At 36.1% G+C, this 19,101-nt stretch overlaps 1 protein-coding gene across 2 annotated transcripts in view; it reads left to right on the top strand.

Annotated features, from left to right (window-relative positions):
• Positions 1–17,665, top strand: part of AK7 (adenylate kinase 7) — a 28,263-nt gene extending 10,598 nt beyond the window's left edge. Inside the window, exons 9-18 of one of the 2 annotated variants that reach the window (XM_053946651.1) lie at positions 1,915–1,992; positions 2,734–2,883; positions 4,430–4,558; positions 4,853–5,003; positions 7,296–7,424; positions 8,466–8,537; positions 9,204–9,401; positions 13,315–13,535; positions 15,634–15,792; positions 17,529–17,665. In XM_053946651.1, coding sequence (XP_053802626.1) covers positions 1,915–1,992; positions 2,734–2,883; positions 4,430–4,558; positions 4,853–5,003; positions 7,296–7,424; positions 8,466–8,537; positions 9,204–9,401; positions 13,315–13,535; positions 15,634–15,792; positions 17,529–17,579 — 1,338 coding nt within the window. In that variant the 3' untranslated portion in view covers positions 17,580–17,665. Of the gene's footprint in view, positions 1–1,914; positions 1,993–2,733; positions 2,884–4,429; positions 4,559–4,852; positions 5,004–7,295; positions 7,425–8,462; positions 8,538–9,203; positions 9,402–13,314; positions 13,536–15,633; positions 15,793–17,528 lie in introns of both variants that reach the window. The other variant, XM_053946650.1, reaches the window with a different exon arrangement.
• Positions 17,666–19,101: the final 1,436 nt, after the last annotated feature.

Raw genomic sequence — 19,101 nt, 5'->3', positions numbered from 1 at the left:
CACTAAAAGATGAAACCTGTGCTTTGGTTCAGGTAGGCATCCCAAGGAGAGTGGCTGATGTCCTTTCATAGATATGTGGTTGTTTAGAAATGTGAAATAGAGGACAGGAGTAAGTGGACAGTTTTTGAAGACAGGAAGTTGCCAGTGGAGAGGGTGCTACAGAGAATTGTCTTGGCAGGGAGCTGTGCCAGCCTGGTACAGGCTGGGGAAGACTGGAAAGGTGCATGGGAAAGAAACACCTTGACAGTTACAGTTGAAAATATCTGAAGATGAGAGTTTGGAACGAGTATCACATATGCCTTTTCCATGCTTACTTTCAACTGGGTGTCCACTAACTGACATCATTAAGCTGGATTATTTGATCTGATCTTGTTATGGTCCAGTTTAAACCCAGAAAAGCAAAGAAAACTAAATCTCTGTGTATAAAATGGAAAGAACTTTGGAGGTTCAAAATATATGCCAAAAACGTGATTAAAAGCAAACGAGGTTAGATGTTGGTGCCAAAAAATTGATATATTTTATTTAATTCTAAAAGAGGAAAAGAGAAAGAGAGAGAGAGAGAGGGAGGGAGGGAGGAAGGAAGGAAGGGTGTGGGGGGACAGGGAGCAAATGACAAGGGTTAGGTGGAAGCATATCACCCGTCCGAGTGTCCCAACGACGTCTCATTGCTCCCCTCCATCTGGACTTCTGGTGCTGAAGGGTCACCACGCCGCAGAGTATAGACCCAGTGGGTTAATGCACGCCTTGGGCAGGTGGGAATGCCCACGTGTCCCCTTGCAGGGCCCACCGTCCCTTGCAACGCTGTGGATCTGTTGCATCATGCTGCAGTGCTCTGCAAAGGGGTCTGGGGACCCCTCTGGGGGGCCTTTGATGGGCCATGACATCCCTCCTGTTAAGCTTTTCTCGGGATGAAGGGCCCCTCAGCTGAGCTGGTCGGCGCAGCGGAGGATGGGCGTCACTGCCTCTCACCAGAGGCATTTTCGCTACACACCCGAAACGTCTCCTCCCCTCCCTCCCTGCCCCCCACCTTTGGGTGCGAGGGTCTGCGAGCAGCCTGGCAGCTGATAGCCCTGGGGCTGCGGTCACCGCTCAGAAGGTGTTCGGCTTGTGTTCTGTGAATGTACCCTTTTTCCGCAGCCCTACATTGTTACTTTATCTTATCTTCACCAACGAGCAGTCCGGGGCCTCATTCAGAGCCCCATTCAGGGTGTGGTGGTCTTCTCAGCCTTTGTAATACAGTTTGTGCTGTAATAGGCAAAAGTCCTTCATGAAAATGTTTAAGTCATAAACTATAATATTTCAGTCTCCGACAGTGGTCTATATAAATGCTCATGATTTTATGGGATGTAGTGGGATTTAAATCTATTTTAAAGGGCTATAGGAGTAACTAACAATTTCTGTCTAATGATGAAATGCAAATGATATGTGGAGAGTTAGCAGTGGCATTGATCTGAAAACCCTTCCCAATTGTTAATGGAATTAAATACCTCAGGAAACTGTAGTGAAAGTGCTGGGAAAATAAAGATCTTCAAATAGATCTGAAGCACTAGGAATTTATTCATATATTTAAGAGCTTTATAAAATTTTCTGTGTTTTTTTTTTTTTTTTTTTTTATTGCAGGTACTAAGGAAGATGTGTTACTTAGTAATCAAAAGCTATTCAATACTAACATTAAAGTTAATATATTGTTCTTAGATCTATTTCAATCAGTATCCTGATTTTGAAGGCACAAATGTATTGTTCTTAGATCTATTTCAAATCAGTGTCCTCATTTTTCAGGCACAGTGTAACAAAATTTAATGCACATATTTTATCCATAGAAATCCGGTTCAATTTTTTCCTCAGAATCTGATTTGTTAAGTGATTTTGGAGTGGCATTTTGTTTATTCATTTGTTTGTTTGTTTTTCTGATAGTGTATCAGTAAAAATATTGGACCAGGAAAAATTGAGAAGGTTCCTAAAGAAAATGCATTCCTGAGCAAAGAGCTAACAGTCAGTACTTTTCTTTCTTTTATTTCTTCAGGAAAGTATTTAAACTTAATGTATAACATAATGAAATATATAAGTAATTTTTTTCTTTATTTCACCAGAAAAAATTAGCCCCAAAATATGCCTAAAATATTTTAAGTGAGTTTAAATTTGGAAAATAAATAAAGTAAAATATAGCCATCATAAAACACAGAATTTTGAAGAGTTACAGCCTCATTTAAAAGAATAAAACACTGAAGCTCTGATGTCACTGTTCCCCTTAGCATATGGGAGCATTCTAACAAAGCCTACGCAAAATTATAAAAATAAAAAAAAAGTTAATAATGCCGTGCTGCTAAGGCTGATGAACACAGAATACATAAATTACATTGTATTCATCTATTTATCTGGAATAAACTGTTCATAGGAGAAATAAACAAAATACAACCCAGATAGTTTTAAGATCGTACTTGATAAACTTATAAAAGAGGTGATTCCTTGCAATTACATGAAAACTTTTCATTGTACAGAAAATTGTTTGGTGTTGCATGTTCTAATAGGTCATGAGAACACTCAAATATAAATATACATTGAAAATTAATATTTTTAAAAAGCTTAAAATATCTGTTTTGCTTTGTATGCAAACCTTCTTTCCCAATGCTTTAATTCTTTCTATTCTCCCCATCCATTCTAGTCTCTTGTTCCAGCTGTTCTTTTAACATGCATAGTTTAAGTCTGTAAATAAATATAGCTTTGTTCCCTCAGCAAATGCAATTGGATATGTTGTTTGTGAACCTGCGAATGGAACCTATTTATCTGAAAGAAAATTTCAACATTAAGTGGTTTGCTGAGGCAGGACTGATAGAGAACATTGCTCAAGTCATCATGGAATACAAGCAAACTCGAGGATTACTGGTAATGCTTTGGTATATACTATTTTAAACTGCTCTTCTCTCTTTATCTCCAATAAAATTGGTTATATAAACACAAGTCTTAAATTAATTAAGTAAAAATACATAAAAGATGGATATAGATGCAAAATAAGTGAACATAAAAACTTAAAATTAAATTGAAGAAGTTAAATAAGAGGAAAAAAAAAAAAAAAAAAAAAAAAAACAACAATCTGAATTTTATTTCCTTTATGCCTAAATCTGAAATTCTGTAAATGCAGATTAGCTTACTGATGGAAAGCTGCTATTCTGAAGCTTGTTTCTTTATACACTATATGGCACTCTTGGTATATTTTGCCTCAGGAATACAATAAGTGTATCTTTTATTTAAGCTTGTTTTATAACAGGTGAATATTTTGTGCCCTTTATATATTCAGTGAGTGTGGATATTCTAGTGCAATATTTTCATATTTATATTTTCATATTTATATTTTCATATTTATATATTTATTTATTAATATTTATATTTTCATATTTATTAATATATGAATATATTCAGTGAGTGTGGATATTCCAGTGAAATATAGCCTTCCTTTTATCCTGCTCTGTAGTGTAATTTACTGAGCAACTTCACTATTTCCTATGTTAGCTTGATATTTAGAACTTCTGTATTGAGATATATAGGTTACTGAAAGGTGCAGAAAAATGCTTGTTTACATCCAAGTATCCATAAAGCTGTCTATATCTGGTTCAAACTTTGAATAAGAGTTCAGGGCATGTAAAACAAGATGAAGATACTATTCTTAAAAGTTATTTATTGGAAGTCCCTTCATAGCTCTGAAAGGATCATCAGATCTGCATTTGGGTTAGACTATTGCATCTAAGAACATATGCATCTAACTAAAAAAAACCAGTACATACTAGGAAGCAAGGAGAAGGTAGGCTAGATAGACTGTTCCTGTACTACTCTATTGCAGAATTTGTACTGTCAGATTTACTAAATTAAGATAGGCACTTATTTAGGTATGATTTTGAGTTTATTGCATAACATATTTAATAAGTGTATACTGGGATCCTAATTGCAGTTGCTCATCCTTAGGCTAGGTAGGCTGAAATGAGACATCACCTAAGATTGTGATGGATCTGGAATTTTTGAGGTAAAAAAAAAAATTGATGACAGCAACTCTATCTCAATTGGAAAGTAGAACTATTGCATGTTTATAGTAGAATACTGCTACCACATTCCAAAATTCGCTGCATCCTATCTGTGGGATTGTGTTTCATCTCTTTGGATTATTCAAACATTAACTAGCCACAACAAATTGGTCTGTAAATCTACTAAATAGAAACATGCTTTTTCTCCAACAGGAAATTTCATCATTTAAGTAACTATGTTACTGTGGATGATAGAGAAGATATTCAGCAAAATATAAATAAATAAATAAAATAAAAAATATATTTTTCATTTTAAGTACAATTGCTATTTTGTATTAGCCATATTAAAAATATTGTTGCTTTTACATAAAAGCATCTGTGCTCTTTGAATGATGTGTCTTTATCCTTTTTTCCAGCCTCTGAAAGTTTTCATTCATGGTCCTCCTGGGTCTGGCAAATCTACCATTGCTAAGGAGCTCTGCAAACACTACAAGCTACATTATGTTGGGATAAATGATGTGATTTCTAAAAAAATTGCAGATCTGGTATGTTGCTGTTTTCTAATATTACTGTTATTTTATTTTCTCTGATTTTAAGATGTTTGGCAGTATTTAAAAATTACCTATAATCCCATTATTTTAGAATGGAAATATCTTTCAACATATTGATCATTTCTGGCGGTTGCACTGAAATCTTTTTAGAGACTGGAAGTTGCCCAGTGTCTCACTGTTCATGAGCACACATGAAAGGAATCTTTTTTTCTTTTATTATGTCTATGTATAAAATAAATTTGGTTATGGAATTTCTGAGCCAACTCATATTTCTGTTCTTGACATCAGGAGGAAATTGTGGCTAAAGAACCTGACGAGGTGGAAAGAGAAGCAGAAAGAGAAGGAGAAGATTTTGTAGAGGAAGAGGAGGAGCGTGAAAATGTAGAAGCAGCCAAGGAATTATTAGATGCAATAAAAGAAAACATGCAGCATAATAAAGGTAGGAAACACAAAGTATGATGATGGGATTCAGGTAGCTAGTGCAACTATATGCAAATTAAAATCAGGAAATAAATTTGTGGTTTAGACTTTTAGTTCCTATTAAAATCAAGAATCAACTGGAAAAAGAAGAGGAAATACAGTGAAGGGTTTATGAGTTGAGATAAAGACAGGAAGAGATCACAGAGTGGGCAAAACAGACCTGACTTGGGGAAATTATTTAAATTTATTGCCAATCAAAATCAGAGAACCCATCCCTCCCTTCTCTCCTGAATTTAACATTTTTCACAATTCTCTGCTTCCTCCCACCAGCAGCACAGGGAGATGGAGAATAGGGGTTATGATCAGTTCATCACAGTTCTGCTGCTGCTTCCTTCTCAGGGAGAGGAGTCTTTTTCCCTGCTCCAGTGGACTGGAGCTGCTCCTTCCCATGGACTACAGTTTTTTATGAACTGCTCCATTGTGGGTTCCTTCCACAGGCTGCAGTCCTTCAGGCACAGGCTGCTCCAGCATGTGTCCCCCACATGGTCACAAATCCAGGCAGCAAACCTGCTCTAGAGTGGGCTCCTCTCTTCATCTCTTCATGGGTCTACAGGTCCTGCCAGGAGTCTGCTCCAGTGTGGGTTTCCCATGGGGTCACAACCTTCTTTTGGACATCCACCTCCTCCTGAGTGGGCCTCCTCCATGGGCTGTAGGTGGATCTCAGCTCTCCCCTGGACCTCCGTGGGCTGCATGGTGACAGCCTGCTCACCATGGTCTGCACCACAGCCTGCAGATGGCTCTTTGCTTTGGCACCTGAAGCACCTCCTTCCCTGCTTCTTTGCTGACCTGGGTGTCTGAAGAAATGTTTCTCTCTCAGATTCTCACTTCTGTCTTCCCTGGCCACATTTTACTTCTGCACAATGACTTTTTCCCTACATAAATATTTTGACACAGAGGCATTTGGTCATTTGGCATTTGATTGGCTTAAATGTGGTCAGCAGCAGATCCGTCTGACATTGGCTCTGTCAGACATGGGGGAAGCTTCTACGAGCTTCTCAGAGAAACCACTTCTGTAAGTCCCCTAGCTAACAAAACCTGTCCACACAAACCCAATGCAAAGATACACCTATCTAAAAGTGACATATTTTTAAAATATTTTGGTGCCTCTTTAATCATAGCACTTTCATCTTTCTATTTCAGAATTTTTTGATAATGTCATGTTTTCTTCTCAGAGCAGAGAGCATAAATTTCTGTAACATAAAGTAAAAAGCTGGTGAAATATACCTTTGTCAAACTTGCAAAAATAAAAGTATTTTAGTAAAAACAAGTGCATGCTAATATGAAATTGTGGGGGTTATTTAAGAACCTCATACATCACTAGAAAGTAAATACTGCTTACGGAAGCCTGAACAGAATTTTTTAAATATTAAAAAAAGGTTTCTTGCTGAAAACTATTAGTTACCATCTGTGTATGAATAATGCCATGTAGTTTTGGTCTTAGAGTTTAACATTTTCCATGTGGTATAAAGTGATCCCCCTTAAAAATGCAATCTGTTGCTGAGGGTTTACCTGATTTAGATCTTGTGTATCTGCAAAGAAATGAACTTCTTACACATCTGGAATCTTCAGTAATGAGATGTATGGCAGCATCTCTTCTGCATGCTTTGATGTGTTATTTAAAGTAACAATGTCTTTTAAAATAGTTACATACTTTTATGATTAGAATGGTTTATAAATATCTAAGACTTTTAATAGCCAAAGCAAAATAAAGTAGGAAACTGGAGTTAATGTTTACAAAAGGACAAAATATCAGGGCAAACCTGATTTTTTCCTCCTACATATTTTCTCAACAATGTAGGAGAGGTAAATAAACCAATTCATATCGCAACTTGTCTGAAAATGAATCTTATAGAGCCTACCTCATGTCTTTTTTGGAAGATTATCTTTAAGTCTTACTGTAAAATGAAAATAGAAAATTATTGCTTTCTTGTGACTTTTTTCTATAAGTATTTCTTTACTGCTTCTATTAAAATCTGATTGTAGCATTCAAAATAAAACTAACTTCATGTTTAGATCATTAAAGTACTAATGTTTATATCCTTTAAACACAAAGGTAATTTTATTTTATAGCTACACTTTAATATTGCATAGATTGCTGACAATGCATAATATACAAATAGTAACTCAAAATATTTAACTTTTTAGGGTCTAAGTAGAAGAAAAATGTATTAAAATGTATTAAATGTTAGTAAAATAATTTCAGATCTCTTGTTTCTATAAACTAGGCACCTATTAACCTTCTTTGTCTTAGACCATCTAGGTGGTGAGTATCTTATTAAAATTATGAAGGACAAGCTCATGTCTGTGCCTTGTAGGAATCAGGGATATGTTTTAGACGGGTTCCCAGAGACCTATGAACAAGCAATGGATCTTTTTAAAGGTGTGTATTGCTTGGTTTGGTTTTATTGCTTCTTTTGTTTTTATTGCTGCTGATGTTGTCATTATCATTATTCTCAGAGCCATACTGCTTGAGTGCATCAGCACTGTAATGACCACATTGCAAGATACAAAACCAAGTTTTGTGATGTGTGATTATTAGAATGTGAGAAGGACTATAATGCACCTTATTTAATTTATGCACAAGATAATTTTTAGACTATCTTTCCTGATAAAGTAAAAAGTAAATGCACAAACATGGAGGATGCTTTCTTGTCCAGTGTTGATTTACTCCACTTTAGCAAGCTCTACAGCAGAATTTCTTAATAATGTTTAAGGGCTATTGAATGAGGGGATCCAGCCAGTGCACCAATACATATTTTGTGAGCCAAATTAGAGTGTATTTATTAGATAAGCTACTGTAGATATGACTTCAGAGAAGCTCTGCAACATACATTTCAAATTGTGCACAAGCACTGTCCATACATTAAGACCAGGAATCATCATAATGTTTAAATTACAACTGAGGTTTGAAGGTACAGAAAAAACAGTCTTGTTCAGCTTAGTATGCTGTTCTGCAAATGGGCATGCTCAGCTGATACTCTACAGGCAGTTTTACTGACCATTCATAACAGCAGACCCTTAGTAGCAAAAACCATTTTGACCATAGAGTTGTAAAATATTTCTACTCACTGTTATGAGCCTTGTCTCTGTTTTTTTGTAGAATAATTTATTGGTCAGGAGGAGAGGCCAAAGATAAGACAGAAGTTTTAAAATTGGACATATTTAAAAATAGTATGTGCATGTACATACATCTGTGGTATAGGCAAACTACTAGTGTCCCAAGGTAGAACTCTGTGGTGCCTGGCAACGTGAATTATTTACTGAATTCTCTAAACTGGTGTCCAGGTTAGATTAATTTCCAGTTATTCATATAATCTGGATATTAGCAAACCTGTGTTTTACCGGGCACATTTTTAGCAAATATAGCGATATTATTGCTTCAAATGAAAATAAAAATAATTCCTAACTTTTGTTTTAGTAGAAGATAATGAAGAAGGAGAAGAGGAAGAAGCAGTAGGCAAAATGCCTAAATTTAATCAAATAATCATACCTGGTAAGTTTGATAGATTTCTTTTTAAATAAACTGAGGAGTTTTATTTTCTAATTAAATAAACTGAAGAAAAATTGCTGCCACCAACAAGAAGTCTAAAATATCACTCCATCTGTTCTTATTTAATTTAACTTAAAAAACGAAATCTATTTCATGTAATGCTGCTGCCCTCGTATTTAAAAGTGAACAATTAATCATAGAATCATTTTGGTTGGAAAAGACCACTAAGAGCATCAAATCAAACCATTAACCGAACACTTCCAAGTCCACCACTAAACCATGTCCTTGAGTGCCACATCTCCATATCTCTTAAATACCTTCAGGGATGGTGACTCAATCACTTCTCCTGACAGCTTGTTCCAATGCTTGACCACCTTTTTGTTGAAGAAGTTTTTCTTAATTAAAAGGAAGGATTTGGCTCAATTTCTGGGTTGTTTGTTTGTTTGTGTTTTTTTGTGAAAATGCCATCAGCTGTTGGCTGATAACAACAGTAGTGGCTGTCTTGTGGTGATTACAGCAGCTTAATGGAATAAAAATGTAATGCATTGGTTATGCTGAGAATTAAAATAGAGTGGTTTTCATCTATGTAGAAATTGCTTTATCCTGCTGTTTTTGCTTGATTCCTTTGGAAATTTTGTATATATTCAAACAATATGTTCTTCTTCGCAGAATTTGTTTTTTCTTTGACTGCATCTGATGAATTCCTTATAGACAGAATAATAAAACTGCCAGAAAGTGAAGTTGCTGGAACTCATTATAGTGAGAACCAGTTCCTGCAAATTCTGAAACACTTCCGCAAGATAAATACCGATGATGTGACGGTTCTCAACTATTTTGATGAACTTGAAATACATCCTCAGTTTATTGGTATGGAATAATAAAATTAGTAGGTATAACATGAATAAAAAAATTTTGTTCTTACAAATTTAACACTTGCAAAAAGCAAATAGTAAGTGTCCATATATAAATAATTTTTTTATTAACATTGCAGAATACATATACAACAAGCAATTATATACCTGGAAAAAAGTTCTTTTACAGTTAAACTGTTTCTAAAATTTGGGGTGTTAGTTGTTCATTTTTGTGATCTTAATTATTAAAATAATTTTATGACTTAGGTTGCAGATCTAAACTGGCATTCTTTCAGATAAGTGTAAGAGTACATTTTTATGGACATAAACATTTTGATTCCTTATATTTTTTTTTCTTTAGACTTATCCTCTGATGCTATTGTTGTCCACAAAAATTGGATGTATTACCTGGTGGGCAACAAGCTAATAATTACACCCTGAAGAGAGGCATTGATTGTTTATTTCAGTGTTGTGCTAACCTCTGTGCATGGTGGTACTCCACAAATCAAACACCCCTACTATCAAAACTTTTCACTATTTATACATTTTACCAAAGGGATTAGTACATAGTTCCCTTATTGATTAGTATTCAATCTTCTATTGGATAATTATTCTCTTGCTTCCCATGCTCAGTGTTTCTCTTCTTTTGGGTCAGTGGGTTTTTTGTGTTGATGGTCCTTGAGTCTGTGGTTGTGATTTCCTCACTGCTGACATCAACTTTTACCCAGCTGGAGCTGATTTCAGCACAATTTCTGAGTTGGCTTTATTAGTTTCTTCCTTGGGCATTCTGCAAGATGTCTTTATGGCCTGTAAATTCTGCACTCTTTGTGTCCACTATCAGTGGTACATCCTTCCTGAGCTTTGTTAACAGCCCATTGGTCTGAGATCATTGAGTCTTCTTCAGGTCTACACCTTAACAAGGTAATTCTACCAACAAGTAATTTGTTTCTCTAACACCTGGACATCATTTAGAGCTTGCTGTCTGTTTCATAGGTTAAATCTGCCTTCTTGTTGATCAAGTTTCAAAGTATACAAAGATGAAACATCAAAGTACATAATTTCTTAAGAAAATTTGTATATTTTCCACATTTTGCAACACCATGTCAATATGTGGGCAAACTGTAAATTAAGAAGCATTTAAGAATATTACTAGAAATCAAAAGTGGAAGGCTGAGACTGAATCTGTTTTGCACTATCCCTGTATGTGAGAAAATTTGTTTTCCTTACATACTATCTAGAAAATTGTTATCACTGGGAAATCTTGAGAAGATAACTATAACCTGATTATTCATGCCAGTGAGATCAGTGTGACAGCATTCTAAAGAAAAGGTGGGTTTTGGCGGGGAGAGGAGAGGAAACAAAGAAGAAGGGTGAGAGACCTCTGCAGCTAAAATCAAACTGCTGATATTTGGAATGTCTATTTGAGATGAATTATGAAAAGTTAATTGTTCAACCCTCTTAGCCACAATTGATTCTCCAAGATTTTTATTTATTGTCAGTCATGGAGATTATTTTGAAAATAATAAGATATAAGTGTTGTTAGGAAGTGTATTAGTGGGAAAACATAGTGAGTTAGTGTAATTATTTTAGAATTGTGGAAAGTAAATGTTTCTACTATTGTGGAAAGAAATGGTAAATATTAAGGTCTGGTGTCACCAATTGGTCATATTCTTAGTTTATACACTTCTAGATATGCAAGTAGAGGCACTGTCAAAGACTTATGCTTAAAGATTATCCTTCAACTGTAGCCCATTCCAAATACAGGAACTGATTTGCTTACGGATTTTAGTTATTGCAGTATCACAACTGTGATGACATAGATGATTTTCACATTGAGTTTATAGCATTGATGCTCCTGTTCAAATGAGCATCATCTTTAGGTCCTGTTTGTCTCAGAACTGTCTCCTTACCCATTCATATTCCTGGTTGTTACCCATGGAAGCATACAGGTGTGTTGCTTCTGCTGTAAAATGGTAGGAACAGACTACAAAGAGAACCACTAAGAGGATCCTCCAGCTCAGCCAATACCCCTCCATTCTAGTCAATGTTTCAGCTGGATTTTCAGATGAATAGAATTAAGTAGCAATGGATTTTATCAGAGTCAAACTGCTCGCTCAGTTATATTCTGAAGAAGGGGTTAAATATTGTGCTTGTCACTTGTTAAATATTGCTTCAAAATAATAAAAGTTTTCTTCCACCTTAAATTAAAAAAATTGTAACATATGGTTTTATGTATCATTTTTATGATTAGTATTTTTTCTGAGTTTGAAATATGATTAGTACAAAGAAGTGGGCTTCAGGATTCTGGAAATTCAACTTTGCTTTGATGACTCACTGTATGGAGACTGCAAGTTAGTTATCTTGTGTCTCGTTTTTCTCATTTGCAAATTGGAATGGTGACAGGCATGTTAACTCTTATACAAAAAGGCATGTTAAAGTTACACAGCAATTCCCTTTGAAGACCTAAATTTGTGAACTCCTTCTCCAGTGATCTTTTCTCTCAGCTAGCATCATTGTTAACTTCATTTTTCATTTAAAAGGCATTAGTTTTTGAGGATAAATGTAGTTAATTCTGATTGCTGTAAAATGAACATCGTACTCTTCTGTGGCCATCTAAAAAATGCAGTCTTTGAGACCTCAAATTCAACATTGAAAACAGTCTTAGCAATACTTTAAATGACAAGAAAAGTTATTTTCTTTGTAATTTATATACCCAGGTGCAGCTAAATTTGTAGGAATGATGGTCTGCTTGCCTAGCAAATGTATTGCTTCAGTTTGGAATACTTCGGGAATGTAATTCCTGATTTTTTGAAAGAAGCTGTAAAATAAGTTTTATCACATAGAACTATGTTAGTTCCCTCCTCAATTCATGATCAGAGTTTGGATTTGAGGTCCAAATCACAAACACTTTAACTCTTGGAAAAATTGTATTAGTATTTGAGAGTCTGATTCTGCCTGAATCAGTGATTAGAAAGAACTGGGAAAAATGCTTTGCTAATGACTTTCAAAATAACTACCTAAAGAACTGTGGAGGAAGGGCTAATGGATTCTCATCTAAATTCTGTATTCTGATTCTTCTTTTTCCCCTCATCTGCATGCTCTCCTTACCCACTTCTGTGCTTTTAAACCTTCCATTTCATGCCCTCGAACAAACCCTTTACCTCAGTCGCCCACTTTTCCTCTTTTCCATGTATATTCCTGTACTGCTTCTGCCTCCCCACACTGAATGCATACAGAAACTGAGAGCCCTGGAGAAAGTCTTCATTCTTCTGTATTTTTTCTTTTTCTTCTTTCTTGTCAAGTTTATTGTGCAAGGAACTTTCAGCAATTAAAAGGGGAGAAGGAATAAAATGAAAAAGAAGGTCTTGTTCAGTCCTTATGTTCCTACATGAAGCTACAAATTAGTTTTGTAAATATAACACAGTAAGAGATCAACTGGAGAAAGGTCTGTGTATTTGTAAATCTGTAAGAATGAAAACATTGGAGTTTGTGCCACATGCTAACAACCTATTTTGTAGCATTCAGTGGGGAGAGAAGGACAAAACTTATGGTTTTGTGCATCTGGATAAGTTGACATGAGACTGGTGCCAGGAACATCTTTGAGAGATGGTATTTGACCTCTTTTTTTGGGTTTCAAAACCTGGGCAAGCTGCAATTGTTAAACAATAGTTGTAAATTTTATTTTAGTATGTTTTTTCCTTACATCAGCTTAAAAGGCAAACTATTTTAGCTGAAACTGGTAAAGAAAATCAGATTTAGAAAACTTCATTCTATGTAACAAAAGATTGTCATTTATAAGCAATTGAAAACAACATCTTTTACTTGAAAATTCAAACAACATGAACAGAATATATTTTTACATCTTGCATAACACTTCAGAAAAGTTGACAAAAAGCCTTGAAATGGTTCTCTCTTGTATTGTTTAAAAGATATAGCTGTATATGAAGATTCTGAAAACAGACTTACTGTATCAAAGATCATCAAAGACATTGGAGAACCTCGGAATTATGGTTTGACAGATGAAGAAAAGGAGGCTTTGGAACGCCAGGCAGCTGAGGAACGCCTTGTCAAAGAAGCTCAAGAAAAAGCTGAACAAAAGCGTAAAGAAGCTAAGGAAAGGGAAGAAAGAATGGCAAGATGGGAAGAGTGGGTACGTTAATACATATTTTTGGGTAAACATTATTATTTATGTGTTTTAGATGACTTCAAGTAATGTTAAGTAAATACACTTGGGAAATGTAGCATAAATTCTCTTGTTCCTTATATCCTACTTTAGGTCTGGGTTAGGCTATCTCCACAGTGCATTTTGAAGCCCATCTTACAGAATATAATGTCTTTTTTGTTACAGACATAGAATTTTTTTACATTTTGGTATCAGCATGTCTTTAAAATACTTCTATGGTGCTCTTGTTGCTGCTGTGCTGTAGCTCTTCTATTTTACCATTTATAAATATCTACTACAATCAATGGGTATTTTCCTTATCAAGTCAAATAGGACTTTTGCATTTTGGTCAGTTTACTTCTAAGCACGTGACTAACTCTTAATTATCAAACTAGATTTTTAGCTTAACACTGATCCAATCTTCCAGCCTACACTGCAGAAAGGTTTCCGAGCCGGCAAGAACCTGTGTAAGAGCTGAGTACTCAGTTCAGTAAGGACTACCTGATGCAGTCTGAAGGATGGTTTTTGTTTTCTAATAAGTACTTGGTATTTAGGCTACCTGACCCCAGAAGACTTGCATGTGATGCTTTTTCCTTATTTACTTTTCCACACCCAAGGACAATTTAATTAAATGACCTGAAATGCACACTGAAAGAATGTTCCTGTTCACACCCAAAGTCAGGCCATTTCACCAGAAGGCAAGTGTATTGTCTTCTTTTAGAGCGATTTAAAAACAAACTGATCATTCCATGGAAAAGTCCTTTTCTTATATTTAAATGCCCATACACATCTATGGGGTAATAATATGCTGAAATTACTGACTTTTAAAGAAGCATTTACATTCCTCTGATGTAAATAAGAGTTTTCTAATCTCTGATTATTTACAGCTTCATTCAACATTAAACAGCATTTTGTACCCTGTAAAATTCGTAAGAATAGCTAACAAGTTTTAGCTAGATTCAATCCAAGCCATCTACCTTTGAAAGTGCTAACTGCATTAATCAAAGCTGAAGCAGGTGTTTAAATAAAACGTGTGTTTAAGGTTATCCTTTAAAATAGGCAGATGATCAGATCTAAGCAACTGTTGACTGTTGATTTGCCCTTGACACTGTAGATTAGCTGCTGTCTCTGAGCAGTGGCCAAAGATCACTTGCAAGATTTATTCAATAGCACTCTTGGATTGAGTGAATAAGGTCAAAACTGGTGTATCTGTTTTACCTGAATATTGCATCTGTGTTATGCCTTGAGTATAGAAAAGCAGTCTTCAGAGTATGACTTGTTTGCTGTATCTATATATGACTCAGGCTACTGATTAAAATGAGTGAAGAGAGGACAATGAAAACGAGTTGGAGTAATCTTCTGGCTAAAGCTGCTGCAAGTATGCATTCTACTAAGTGCTGGTGAATGGAAGGAAGAAAACCTTGCAGCAGTTTTATTTCCTCATCCCTCTTACTTTTTAAGTATAAAAATATCATTTGATTTAACCTGAATTCAGAAATAAATTTAGCTGGTGTAAATAGATGTATTTCACTGTGGTTTTAGTCTATTTGACTCTCAAGCCCCTCAAAAACATCAGTGACATATGAATAAAACAAATTAAGGGAACCAAAGAGAAACAAACCCAACACAATTAACAAATAAAAAATTTAGAAAGCTGGGGCTTTCTACTGAGTAAAATAAGCTTCAAGAAGTAAAGTAAAATTAGCTTCAAGAAACCACCTGTGTTTTGCAATAGCACTAATTTTTGAAGTGCTACAGTGTATTTCAACCATTTTGCCAAATACCTTATGGAAACAGGACCACTTGAAGACTTGACAATAAACCTCCTTTTAGGTGTTAAAGAAGAAAAATAAAATCATTTTAGTAAGAAGATTATGTCAGTCCTTATTATGTTCAATTTTTGTTCTCAGTATGTTGTGTGCTCTAAATTTAATAAGCAGTTAATAATTTTTACTGTCAACTTGTTCTTCAAAGTTCTGTCCACAGCCTCTTACACTGTTTTTTCACTCTAGACCAGCACTCTTATTTAGCCAAATGTTATTTGATAGATGTTACAAACGAATTTTTTTTTCTTTATTGCTTGTAGAATAAACAGCAAGAGGAAGTGAAAAAACAAGAAGAAGAGTTATTGGAGGCCCAGTCTGTTCCACTACGAAACTATTTAATGCAGAATGTCATGCCAACACTTATGCAAGGGATAAATGAATGTTGTAGGATCAGGCCAGATGATCCAGTTAATTTTCTGGTAAGGTGATTATGTTTTGTTTCTTAAATATATTTGAATACTCATAGAGACCCAAAGAAACTCTGTTAATCAAAGGACTTAAATTTCCTCCCCACTTTCAGGATAGCAACTAATTAATGATTAGAATCTGCAATTCTGGTGAACAGCAATTATAGTGAAAATTAAAACCCAGAAACTACTCCTTATGGGATCAGTTGATACTGTGTATCAAGGGAAGTATCCAGTGTAGTTAAACAGCAATAGGACAAAAATCACTACCAGAATCTGTTTCTTCTTGGTATGTGCACTCTGCACATCTTATGTACCCTGACAACTCTGCTGTGCCACAGAGGACTAGAAGTTAAAGAACTTTTTTTACATTAGGCTTTCATTTCCATTAGATTGATTTGTGTCAATGAACCTATTATGATATCTGATAGCTGGAGTTAGGTGCCTCAAAAGAGAGTCCACAAACAAAGAAATCCCTGGGCAATTACACCCTTACAATCTAGACTTCCCATCCCTCACAGGACATCCCTCATGGGACCAAGAACTCTATGAGGGTCTGAGATCTGGTTGCCCTTCATTGGTTTCCTGTCTGTTACCAAGGGTTTGCTAAAGGGTCACCTCCACACCCTCTTAGGTTGGTTTCAGAGGGCTTTTGGTTGGTTCTGGTTGTTATAATCATGTGGTTGTTATGGTCCATATACCATGATCTATGGGCTGTCTACCCCAGCTATTAATTTTTAAGTAATGTTTAAGCTGCAGCTTTGTCTATTCTATTATTAATGATAACACAGATTGTTAGTGCCAGGTTTCACTGTAATCCATCTTTGCCTTAAAAACAAACCATATGGTTCAGGTAAAGTTCAACCAGCAGCCCAAAAATTCTAGCTACTTGTGCCTACTTTCAAATGATTTAAAATTTTTAACTCTTCAGAAAGGAGGAGACATCACTCTCCCCCCACTACCCCCACCCCCGGCACAACTGATCACATTGTCATAATAATAAATGCAACCAGTTTGTTAATTCCCTTCACAATACACACATAAATAAAGGAGAATATCCTGTAGGACAGTCACAGACTAATTCCAGTTGCAAATGACCTCAGGACGTTTTCCAGCTCAACTTATCCAGCTGCAAGCAGGGTCAGCATTGCATTCAGACAGAATCCAGGGGCTGTAATGTTATTGCTGTGCTGCTGTTCTGCCTGCACATCCTAACCAAGCTGTTTACAAGCTGAAACAGAGCATTCTATTAATCCAGCAAAAGCTTGAAATGAAAGCAATTGTGTTACAATCCAACTTCAGGCACTAAGGAATGTTCAGTTGGTTTAACCTTTTTGCCTACTGGTGAGTGACAGCTACCTGTAGCTGTAGGGGTATGAGATCTTCCCTCATAACTGCATAGCTTTTAAAGATCAGTATCAGTGGGTCCAGAAACCAAGTTCTAAGGTACTCCCAAGATGTTTCCTCGGAGTGACAAAAACTGTTATAAATGGCTCACTTCCTTCTCTTGCCCACAATAGAAACAGTGACTGCTATGAAGAGGGTGAGTGAGGTCCATGGCATTTTAGACAGTATTTGGGGGAAAGAGATTTCTCTGACACAGAGATATTTTCTGCCATAAGTTACATTTAATACATTGTGCAGTTTTGTTTAAAGCAATGCTATCCACTATATCTTTGTAATTTTTCATGTATTTCGAAGTTGGAGATGTGAAAATAATTGCAATTTTGAAACTCTTCTATTTATAGGCAGAATATCTCTTCAAGAACAGTCCTGATATCAACTGGAATAAACGTTAAATCCTTGCAGCAAAAGAAATTTTGAAACAAAAAGGGAGAAAATTCCTAATACATTTTAAATAAAAAATGTTTACTTTCTGATGTTATTTTTGTTTAGGCTTACTATGCAGTCTTCATTTTTATTTATCATACTTTATTACTATTTCGTACTGGGTTTTTAAACCTCTTCTACAACATTTCTATTTCCTGCATGCATTGATTGATACATTTACACATCTGTATATTATTTTCCTAATCCTTAGTGAATGTAGGCTGCTAGCCTGAGAAAAACTTTTATCAAGAAAAGTATTTCTACTGAAAAAGGAAATAAATAGAAGCAGCAAACTCTCTTATTTCCCCTCCCAGCTACCAAGAGGCAAAAAGTCACACAATACAGTCTTCTTATGCTGCACTGAAGACTGACTGGTAAACAGTTTTCCAGCACAGGTATGTCATAAAACCTGTGTTTTACTTTGGTATCACACATGGCTGTAGAACTCATTTAATAATCTTCAGCATTCAACACTAGATACATATTTTTTAGAGATTTTTTTTAGAATCTAGAGTTTCCAGCAAATATCTGTCTTTCTCAATTTTGCTGACTTCATCCAGCAGTCACAGGAACCATATCTGTGCTGAGCTGAAAGTGATTGCATACTTGGTGTAAAACAAATACAGGATTTTGTCAAAATAGAAGGCAAGGACCCTTTGTGAAAAAGGAGGGGGAAAAAGTGGAAGAGCTGAAATAATGGTGATACAGAAACATTTGACAGCTATATTGTCTGTAACTTTGAGTATCAGAACTTTAGATGTGTTAATGCCCAATGTTTTTATCCGATACATTAGTGTTTTTGTAGAGGATCTTATTTAATCTCTTTTCATAGTTACACAGACAAGCTGGGAATAGAATTCAGAACCATCATCTCCTACTCTAAAGAAACATGTATTTTTGTGATCTTTATGACCTATATACTGTAAGCCAAAGTCACCATTTATCCTGTGAGACAGCTGGAGATTAAATAATCGGTAGCTTCTGACACTTTTTTCGTTTGAAAGAGCTATTTTTCAGAATAAAGATGAAACCTGGACACTTAAAAAGAGAGGGCAAACAAATTTTTCTCTGGAGTTACTGTAATGCATTGAGTTTTCTAAGAATAAAGTTTTGAGCTGAACTATAAAGAGTGTGTCTCTTTTTTAATATTCTGAAAGTTTATGCAGACTACTCCAGGCCGATGTTTCAAGAACAACTCTTAGAAAAGGATCCATTTGCTTCGAGCAGGGCACGAACGCACCGTGAACCCGACGCGGGCAGCCAAAGCCACGCACGGCGCTGCCTTTGAACGAGTCCCTTCCGCAGCGGGCCGAGCCCAGAGCGCCGCGGCGGCTCCCGAGGGCTCTGGGGCGTCGGAGCCGGCCCTGGCCCCGAGCCGAGCCGAGCCGAGCCGAGCCGAGCCGAGCCCGCCCGCTCCCGCGCACGCGCCGCCCCGCGGCCGTTGGCGCTTTGTTTTCAAACCGCGGCCGGCGCCGCTGCCGCCGCCGCCGC

Source organism: Vidua chalybeata, chromosome 6, assembly GCF_026979565.1.
Source record: "Vidua chalybeata isolate OUT-0048 chromosome 6, bVidCha1 merged haplotype, whole genome shotgun sequence".
In the NCBI taxonomy this organism is placed as follows: domain Eukaryota; kingdom Metazoa; phylum Chordata; class Aves; order Passeriformes; family Viduidae; genus Vidua; species Vidua chalybeata.
The sequence above is the reverse complement of the archived record's forward strand: the minus strand, read 5'-3'. Positions and strand labels throughout refer to the sequence as shown.